Source organism: Fusarium vanettenii (assembly GCF_000151355.1).
Source record: "Fusarium vanettenii 77-13-4 chromosome 2 genomic scaffold NECHAsca_18_chr2_1_0, whole genome shotgun sequence".
NCBI classification, from domain to species: domain Eukaryota; kingdom Fungi; phylum Ascomycota; class Sordariomycetes; order Hypocreales; family Nectriaceae; genus Fusarium; species Fusarium vanettenii.
The window spans coordinates 2,872,663-2,883,537 of record NW_003315867.1 but is presented as its reverse complement, the minus strand read 5'-3'; the positions used below and the strand labels follow the sequence as shown (position 1 = coordinate 2,883,537).

The following is a 10,875-nucleotide window of genomic DNA, read 5'->3' as shown; positions in this document are numbered from 1 at the left end:
ATGGACAACATCGCAGACAAATGGGTTGGCTACCTCCGAAACCGAGATCGCCAGGATAAGGGAGGAGGTCCGAACAGTTTCTCATGCCCCGAATGCAACCTCGAGGTTGGGAATAGCCTCGAATCCTGGCAAAATCACGTCGCGTCGGACCCCGAGCACCAACAGCGGTGGCCTACGGAGCAGGAGGTAGAAAATACCTTCAACCAATACGTTCAGCAAACGTGGGTTCCCCCCCAATTTCCCCGACTCTTCCCGCTGTGGCTTTTTTTCTCACAGTTCTCTTGCAGATCGGTAAAGGCCGATGCATCTCGAAACAACCTCAAACGCCAGGCGGGTGAGACACAGGTGTCCAACAACATCGCGCCTGATGACACGCGCGAGGCTAAGCGCCGGTCCCCGCCACCGGCCAATCCTCAGCCGCCATCAAGCCCCCCCAACAATCGAAGTCGAGCCCGAAACGACCCTCGCATCGATCAGGGAAGGCCTCACAAGAATACATCTGGGCGGCAACTCTGGAACTCGGAGGATGGCATACCTCCCAAGACCCCTCAAAGTCAGGGGGGTCGAGCTGTGCCCCTCGCCTCACAAAGGCAACAAACTTCGAACCAGAGCAACCCCATCACGGCGCCTCAGAGTTCGCCCCAGCCTGGGCAAGATGAAGACAATACTTCAGTCATGATACCTCAACCAGAGACCAGGCCTATCTCTCAAGATCAACTAGTTGCCGAAGTAAAAGGCATATATGCCGGTCTCGTCATGGTTGAAACAAAATGCATTGAAGTTGACAATGCTCAATCCTCTAATGCTGAGTCAAATCCTAAGCTCAACAACGACCAATGGCAAGCCTTGATTGCTCTGCACAGAACACTGTTGCATGAGCATCATGACTTCTTCCTCGCCAGTCAACATCCTTCCGCCAGTCCTGCATTGCGACGACTGGCATCCAAATACGCTATGCCTGCGCGCATGTGGCGCCACGGCATCCATTCGTTCCTTGAACTTTTGAGACACAGGCTGCCTGCGTCTTTGGAACATATGCTTACGTTCTTATATCTGGCATATAGCATTGTCGCTCTTTTGTACGAGACTGTGCCCGCCTTTGAGGATACTTGGATTGAGTGCTTGGGAGATTTGGGTCGATACAGAATGGCCATCGAGGACGACTGCATCCGGGACCGCGAGACGTGGACTGGCGTGAGTCGCCATTGGTATAGCAAGGCTTCTGATAAGTCCCCTACCACTGGTCGCCTCTATCACCATCTCGCTATTCTCGCCCGGCCCAATGCCCTGCAGCAACTCTCGTACTATACTAAGTCGCTCTGTGTCCTGATCCCCTTTCCGAGCGCCCGGGAGAGCATCATGACCTTGTTTGACCCAGTATTGAGCAAGAGCCCGAACCGCCTGGCGCCAATTGATGCAGCATTTGTGAGGGCTCATGGCATTCTCTTTTCTGGAAAGTCCAGGGAGAGGCTTCAAGAATCGATGGACGAATTCATTGAGCAGCTCGACAGCTATATTGGACGTGTTACAAAGAGGTGGCTGGACGCAGGGTGAGTATCTTGATACCGTTTCAGAGGACATTTGCTAATTGAACCAGATATTATATTGGCATTTCCACCGGTTGCTCTCTTCTGGGCTATGGCACTGAATCGAATGTGCTCATGCGGGCCATGTCACAGAAGCCTGAAGAGACAGATGTTGCTATGGACGGAAGCACAATCGCAGAGGCCAGTCCGGATGAGACCTTCAAGCAGGCCCTTAGCTTTGCAATACGCATCACCGAGACGGTAATGAGGCGATGGGGAGACACCAACACGCTGCCATTCCTTCACACCATGCTGGTATTCATGAACCACATGACGCGATTCCCAGGGGCCATTTCTCACATTGAAGGGGTTTTCCCATGGAAGCTAACATCTCTGATGCTCAACTCCCTCCTGGTATCATGCGAGGCTGGCTATGAAGTACACTCCGATTTCCGACGTCCTGAGAGAGAGTTGCCCCGGCCTCTCCCCGAGGACTTTGCCATGCGCGGATTGATCTATTCAGAGGATTACTTCCCTAGCGATTGGTTCAAGAACGACAAAATTGATGAGGATGAGAAATATTTTGAGCTGGGGTCCATGGTAGAAGAGAGAAAGGATCGCATTCTCTCTCTGGGCTGCAAGATGGCCACCTCAGGATCCTGGCTTATCTGGAACCCAGACACCCGTCAATTCACCGTCCCGGCCAAGTATGATGTGGAACTGGAGGATGTCCCAGCCTGAATTCTCACCGACAGCCTGGCAGAAAGAAAGATCAGCTTCTCGCTGAGTCTAAGAGGAGCGAATCTCCACCTTTTATGCCGGGCGGGTTGGAAAGGGAAGGCATACTGGGACATTGTTCAGGAAATCTACCTCTACAATGAGTGGTTTCCCCTCGCAGTGGCTGGGGTCCAGAGTTACAATTACAACCACTCTAAAGCGGGAACGACTGTAGCGATCTCGGCGACTCACAGCTGTGAGCCCTTGTCCCTAGCACCTTTCCTTCTAAGCCCGGCAGGAGAGACGCTACTTGTGGCGAAGCGAGAGTGCCAAAAGCATTCTTGGCGAAGCTTTCTTTCTGTCAGGCTGGGAATTCAGACGACACGACACACATTCTCTTCGCATCCGCATTATTCAACACACGTTGCCTCCTTACAGGATTCAACCGGCAACTTTGGTCACTCATATACGTTGGCAGTTTTACGGGGGCCTTCCATGGCTTCGCACTGCTGTGCATGCAAATTGTTACTGACATGTTGTTTCCAGACTGCATTCCTTGGTTTCTTTGTGGCTTTTCTTTCCTTCTCTTTGCTTTTCTTTGCTCTTCTTTTGTTTTCTTTCCTTTTCTTTGCTCTACTTTCCGATGATGTCCTTTCCTTGGGGTTCCTTTTCTTTCCTTTCCTTGTCTTGGCTTATTCTGGTGACCAAGACCCCTGTTCTTGTTCAGAGACAGGCGAACACAGAGGGCGTTATTCGATAGATTTAGTAAATTTCTACATCAAAATAAAATTAAGTAAAGAAATGCATTTTCCTCCCGCTCGGATTGGTGTCCAAACTCTGGATCTGCCCCCAGTGGCCAACTCCCAACAGCGCACTTGGCGTAGGCGTGTAAAGTCTGAGGCACCGAAGCAACGGCGCGGAACAATGCGTACTCCGTAACACGGGCGACTGGTAAACATGTGGCGTCACGAACCGGTTCGTCAACAATGACGTACCCCTGTCAGGAGGGGCGAGCCATTGTTTTCAAACCGTGAATGTGACGTGACGTTCAGCTCCGAGTAGTACCTGTTTTCACAGGTGAATCACTCGGTAGGCACTGGGTGGCAGCGAACCAAAAGGGGAAGTGACCCCTGTTCGTCGTCCCTTGATGTGATTTGACAAGGTGTACCTTTGAAATGGCCATTGCATGCACAATTATGCCACCCATTCACGTCTAATAGATTCATGGATATCTACGAATGGCATACCTAGAAGTAACCCAATAACATGGCATTCCACTCCGTTATTCACCACGTTTCTGGAGCTGTCAAAAGCACAGCGGGAGCGGGCCGCGAGGGAAGTGGAGCCCAGGCCCCCAGGGGGACAAGAGGACCCTGCATAACGTTCCAGTCACTTGGGACGAGATGGACAAATTGGGGGCCAGGAATCACAATCAGGCTGCGGGCGAGAGTTGTAACCGCCCGCACCCCAGGAATGTGATCCATAATGCCCTATTTAGGCAATCAATTGTCTCTGCCATGGTGTGCGTTCGTTTGATTTTCTTTTGGTCACAAATGGTGTCGCTGACGTAGTTCTTGATGTCGTGGATCGGACTGAACATGGCGCAGCAGAGGAAACATGATTTGCAGGGGTGTTTGACTACGCGTCACGGCGTGTGTGGCTGGTGAAACGCGGGGGAAAGGGGTTGCACGTTCATTCGCCGTCCTCGCACCTCTGGAAGCCGAGTCGGAAGCACGAACTCGGGTCCCGATCCAATAGATAGAGGGCTCAGTTTATACATGGTATTTGGGGTCCATGGATTTCTTATGGGATGCTTCGGGCATCACTCATTTACCCGAAGCTGAGGTTACTGTGAGGCCTGCTAATTCTTGATGGCCTCATCACACGTGTAATTTCACCGACGGCTTGATTGAGGTCGATAAACATCAGCTAGGGTTTGGATGATGGCCCCCTTTAATGTGCTTTGGCGCCTTGATACGAACAAAAGTGCAAGTCCACAACTGAAGCTGAAGATGGCCACAGCCAAAGTCGCGATGGCCTCACATGAATACTACCCATAGCCTTTTCGTCATGGTGCACGTCTTCACTGTCACACACTTGTAGCTCTCAATTACGGGCGTGTTTTATAACAGCGCCCGTCTTTCAATGCAAGGCAAATTGCACATGTCAGTGATATTCCTGGCCTCGCTGTGGTGTTACCAATGGCTTGCTTGTGACTGCGCTGTCTTGTTCGGTGTCACTCATCCCGTAGTTCTCAGTGACAGCCACACATTCTGCCGGCGTCTATATTGAGATATCACACGATTGCACATGTTGATCCTTGGGCTATTTTGGGATGACCTCAGTGATGTGATGTTACCCATAGCCAGCTTGTGATGGTGCAGTCCCGTTCACTGCCACGCACTTTGTGAATCATAACGACGGGCGTGCCTTTTGCCGGCGCCTATCCCTGGAAACAAGGCAACTGTGTACGTTGGCTTTTTAGGAATATTGAGGATGACCTCGCGGCAGTGCTACTAAGGGCTTGAGGTGTTGGCGACCTGACGTTTGAACCCTCAGCCACGCAGCTTACGAAACCCCCTGGAAAGCTTCACGTCAGCGTCCAAGTTTGGATCCAAGACAATGTGAAGATAGTAGGGATGGCCTCGTCACGGCTGAAGTTGTTGGCCTAGTCATGGTTGAAGGTTGTTGGCCATGTCAGTTGTGCACTCAGCCACACAGCTTCATAATAATGACTCCTATCTTTAGATGAGGCAACCGCTCCCGTTCCTGGAGGATCTTACCGAGGAGGTGATAGGATCGTGGCTGTACATGAACCGGTGTGATTGTGATTAGCGACAAACCTCAAAATCGGGGGATTGATCATCTGCATCCGCAGTGACACAACTTGACGCAGTAATCGTCTCGGATAGAGCATGCGTTGAAGATTTGAGCGTTTAGGCCATTCTTTGCAGCCATGGAGAGCTTTGCACGACAGGGTGTGATGGACGCTTTCCTTTAGTCCATGCTTCGATTGAAGACTCGGGGAGTGCATCATGGCTGCCAAGTCAACCAGCCATCGTGCTCACCAGCCACCATATCAACCAGTTACCGACTGAAGGCCTCAGTCATCACTGGACAGTTCCCCAAGCAGGTCCTGAACATTTTGCAACCAAGTCCTAGACACCTCAGTCATCATTAAGGCTTCTAGAAACTTTGCGATGTTGCATTGCATGGGAATAATCTCGGAGGCCGCGGCAATTTGACAAGGCAACTACCTACATATCCATACGCCCGCCAGGCTCCGTAAGCTTCCATGCTTACATGATGAGGCCCGAGATCCTCGGGACTTTCTATTGCCGTCAAAGCCCGAACTGAGTTTTAAGTCCCGCGAGGCTTAGAAGAAGCAAAAGCTAAAGTCCGGCATCGTCGCAAGGCGTCCGTCGAAAGAACCAAGCGAGAAAAAAAAAAAAAAAGGCAACCGCTAGACAGGCCATGGGCGCAGCCTCGCTTGGCCATGTGACTCTCCACGCTTAGACGAGGCTGTCATAGTTTTCCTCCTCACCGCAAATGCGTTCGGTCAAATGCCTTATCGCGTGGGGGATGAAGGCAGCAGCATAAAGTAGCACTACGTGTTCCGACCCAGCTGGACTTCTATCTGCAATGTTAGCACGATATACTGTTCACGACCATGTTGGGATCACGTTGTGTTGATCAACAAGTCCTCTTGCTCGGTGAATAAAGCGTCGAGTTTGCCGAGTGGGTTGTGCAAAATGGGCCCGGCGTGTCGAGGGCCCCGGGCGGCGGCTAATCATGGCTGTGTGTGCGGTGCGTGGGTGCCTCGATACTGTAAGTCCTTGGGAGATGTTTCCCTGAAGTGCAGGTCTGGGTTTCACTGAGCGTCAGACAAATGGAGACATGAGGCCTTCTCCCCTCACACGTGACAACACCAAGACATTGTGTGTTGCGCTCGAAGCCGGAGATCGCGAATGCGCGATAACATCTTCCTTATCAATCATGGCATCCCTTACGTTTGGTTGAAACCACTCGAGTTCAAGGCTGGAACATGTGATGTCACGTCGGTATTGCGTGTTCGATCTGCCCACCCTCATGAACAAGCTGCCTTGCAGCTGTGTACCTGGTTCGCCCCGGCCTGAGGCTCAACTTCCTTGACGAAATGTCCCCCCGCAGATTACCTTGCTTAGTTACCCGGGCTGTCACCGCCTGGGTGGGTGCACAGCTTACTCGACACGAGTGGTTCATGCGAGTTCCCGCTTCAAGACTCTGCTGCCCGTGAGAATCCCGTCATAGATCTGGGAGCGAAGGAGTTTGGGTCAACTGTACGACCTCGGATGCCTCTGTCCTACATGCCGAGAGGAGAGAGACTAGAGGCTCAAATGTGACCCAACCATGTGCGTCGATGAGCTCGGGCGGGATACTGGATTCGAGCAGGCTGGCATTCCTTAGAAGCTGTTGTGTTGTGCTGTACTGCATCCTGACTCTGTAGTGTTGGTATAAACTGCAGAAGCTACCCACTTGTGTTCCCTGCTTGCGAGAGGAGAAAACGAGGCAGGGCTTACGCTCTGATCGTCCCCCAATCTCAGACCCCCCCATGAGTTATTTTGTGAAGCATTGCATCACTCGTTTATCAACCCTCTTTTCAATATGGATGCAACTGAGGATGCGTAGTGTGTTCAGCCGCATGCAGGTCGACCAATTAATCAACACAAGCGTGGCAAGGCAACCGTCTGCCTCAAATGTGCCCCATAGAGGACCCAATCAGTCATCCACAATTCGTCAATGCAATGCAGGCAAAAGTCTTTTCCCTGCTTAACCAGACCATATTCAGTAAAAAGATCCCATCCCATTACGAGGCTGTTTCAATCTGCCCTTAGGTAACCCTAGCGTCACCTTGATGCTCCTTACTCAATCCCATTAGCCGACTCGGCTGTGTGGCTTCAAGCAGGCTCTCAGAAAACCCGAGCTTGAAAACTGCAAGAGAGGGGGAGAAAATTTTGCACCAAACGGGCATCCCGGCTTCAATTGTGATTTCTTGTAAATTTCGGGCGTGGGGAGGCATTCAATCGGTTGAGGGGAAGACGCCAGTGTTGAGTTCTTCTTGACTTGTTGAGATCCTAGTGGGCAAAGTTGCCGTGTCAGTGATGGTTGACTCCATTGGCCCAGGAGCACCAAGTAATTCACGACTGTAGCATCAACTCGTCCAGCATTACCTCTTAGAATGAATATCAAATCTGATTTATTGTCACAGTTATTAGCTTTGTGGTATAGAAGCTTGCTCGGGGCAGAACTGCTGCTGTTAAACGGCCCGGTTCCATGATGTGACCTGTCAAGCTGTCGCTAATGCTGCGCCGTCAACGTTGCAACCTCGGAGTTGCAGAAGAATAACTGAAGAACTCTTCCTTAGTCTCGTAATTGATACAGAATCTTGTCCTTGAGAAGAGATTTCGCCGCAATTGAGTTTGGCCGAGAAATGGCCTGTTCACCGACACGGTGGCCCAAGGTTTGACTGAGACAGCTCCATGAGCAGTGCAGCCTGATCTGATAATAAACCAATCATAAATCAAAGAATCAAACCTCCAGACTGTCTTTGACTGTCCCTTAGATATATCTACTACTTTTGGGGCATTTTCTTCCCTAAAATTCGTGTTCCCTTGGCTCTTTCATGAGAGTATGTTCTGGCACAGGTGAGGTAACTGGCAAATTACAGTTCACAGCGCACGCAGCCTGATCAGGCTGAACGAGTACCTTGGTCTCCTTTTCTACCACTGACGTTGTATAACAACGCCAGTTGAACTTTCCCTGGGGAGCGTTGGCTTCTGGATGTAAGCGGCTGATGATGGACGAAGAAGCATGGGAAATGATATCACTGGCATCCGGATTCTTCCCAATTGATGGCACTAATTCTGATTCATCTTTTATATCTAGAAGAAAGTACAAGAGCCCCCAGTGCTGTCTTGTCGGGCTTGTTCTGAATACCGGGCGGGTTTTGATAGATTTGCATGAAAAGGGAGTTGGCAAAGGAGTCCAGGCCGAAGCCCGAGAATGGGATATTTCTGACGTCAGTCTTGTTCCAAAGTATCCTGCAGGCGTGTGGTCTTTGTATGTGCATGGTAGCGTTGCCAGGGGACCAAGGGGGGCCTTGTTATGAATGGGTGGCCTTGTAAGCTGTTAGGTTCTTGCCGTATTGCCTCAGCAGATCCGGCGGGAATTGTTGGTTCTGGAAGAAGCCAGTTGGCCAGGCATCAAAAGGCTCAGTAGGGACTGCGGGTGTTGGAAGAGGACAGGCCTTGAGGGATCAACAGTCACTTTCAGCCCGATCTGCTGAGTTGATGCAGCGCCAGCAACCACTTGCCCTCCATCGTAATACCACGTAGGAACCTCATGTCCTGAGCTATTCAATCTTCTCTCATATTTAGAACTGCCCCATTCCTTGGAGCTTCCATGTCTCAACATACAAGTCTCCCTAAGCAATAGGCGATCAATGGCAACAAAATGGGTGTCAGATGGCATGTTCATGCCGTGGGTTAGGTAAGTTGATATTGAATCAAAACACCCTCAGAGCCCCTAGACTCGGTCAAGTCTCTCATCTAGCTAGACACAGAGATGGGAACTAAAAGCACTAGAAGGCGGCAAAGGGTGACATGTGCTGTGCCGTAGATCCCCAATGCTTCTTTTTACGCCACTCGTCTTGATGCAACTGAGATTGGTTGGACCCCTCCTTCCCCATGGTTCGATCATCCCAATATGGCAACACACCTAAATCCTCGTGTCAGTCGACATTCGGCCGATAAGGGGGCTTCCTCCGTTACGGGACGGAGAGTGAGTGTCTCTAGCCAATAGCAATTCCGAACAGGCACAAGAACGCAGGGAAAGCACGTTGAAACGCCTATGTTGAGGCATCGAGTAGGTATCTTCCCGGATTGGGAATGAGATGCATTTCAGACGTTCCACGATGTCGGTCAGTTGCATGAGATGATGTTCGGGGTGGTATTGGTCTGTCTCAACCACGCACCCGTGACGCTGTACAGATCACTCAGAAGACAAGATCTCACCCTGCAAGTCGCCAGATTAAGTAGTGACCAGGGGCTTCCAAACACTTCAATAGCCCAGGTTCCTCTCTCAATCTCTCTACTTGTTAGAATCCTCATCAACGGCATCTCGACTCGACCCGACCTTCGGCTCACCTTCGTACCCGCCTCATCGTGAATACTTTACTCCCTGGCACAGGCCACTCAAAGCGAATGTCTATCTCTTAACCCTTAAATCCACGGCTATCTATTATAGAACTACCGGTGTTTCATAGGTTATAAAGGTAGGTATCGAGTTACAGTCCTTGTCCGGCTCCTCCTATTTCATGATTGAATCGACAAGATTTCGTAGGAAAACAGGACGACTAGGACGACTGGGACGAATAGGACGACTAGGACAACAGCAAGCAAAGACTCCGTAACATGAGATAAAATAGGGTTCAAAGTAACTGTCGGGCGCCCAGATTCCCGGTGATGGGAGATCTCCGTTGCGATAGCCTCATCCAAAGATCTCTAATGAGTGGAAGTCCCAGACTCTCCTCGGGTAGACAAAACAGCGGCTCGGATCTAGCCTCCCAAAGGCTTTCAATATCCCTTTAGAACGGCCCCTTGAGAATTGGCAACTCTGTTTCCATCTAGATATCGAATATCACCTACCAACATATAGTCATTTAGTCTCGTTGTCCAATGCTGGGACGAGTACAAGGTCGCTCTCTTACCAATCCATCCTTGGAATCTCCTTTAGTGTCACCTAGGTTCCTCAATATTTCTCTTTATTCCCATCTTTGATTCGTTTATGGGTTGCACGTCCATGATTGGGCCGCCCGTCACTTATTCCTCCCCTCCCACCACCATTCAACTACAACTATCCCAGGTCCATCTTCTCATCCTCAAGATTCTATTTTTCTTTTGGGACTCAAGTTTATTCAGCCGCGTATTCTAGATAATGTGAAGAGCGATACACTACATCCGTGGGCCACCATTTCTCAGTTCACTCCACTCAGCCGCAGTTTACCAGTTCGTACGGTCGACTCGACGACACCCATGAGAGTTAATCAGTGATAACCCCGTAATAGGTTTCTAAATACCTTTCCGGCTCGCTATATCGCCATCTTTCATCAAGTCCTACTCTCGCCAGGTTAGGCTGCCTTCGCATCGCTAAAAGGGGGATGCCAATGTAGGTCCCCTTTCCACCAGGGCTCAGGACGCTCCCGGATACTCTCACCCACTCGAACGGTTAAGCGACGAAAAACAGACATCAAACAGTAAGTCGCTAATTACATGGCCTCCTTCCAGCACGCTTGGCCTTGACAGTAGAGTCCAGTGGCTGGTGGTGGGCATGGGCACACTGCGCACTTCTTCAGCAGTAACACGTCGATGCTGTTTCTGTCCTTCGAAGCCCTCATCTCCTAAAAACCTCCCTTTCTCGGTTCCACTGGCTGGCTCAATCTCACCCAAAGAGCTGGGATCGGTGTTGCCGAACGACACAAGCGGCACTGTCAGGCAGCTCGATTTTGATATTGGCTTTTCTAGGCGGACGACGTAATCGGTAGGTGGAGGTCTTCAGAAACAACAATCAAGACAGCCTCAAAACTATTTTCAAT

General features: G+C 50.6%; 1 protein-coding gene across 1 annotated transcript; it reads left to right on the top strand.

The window, feature by feature from the left end:
• NECHADRAFT_66648 (uncharacterized protein) lies at nt 1-2,317 on the top strand (the record flags this gene model as incomplete). The annotated part of the gene is made up of 3 exons (XM_003046671.1): nt 1-186; nt 346-1,550; nt 1,598-2,317. 3 exons carry the CDS (start codon nt 1-3, stop codon nt 2,265-2,267), a joined length of 2,061 nt encoding a protein of 686 aa, XP_003046717.1. The 3' UTR covers nt 2,268-2,317.
• Nucleotides 2,318-10,875: the final 8,558 nt, after the last annotated feature.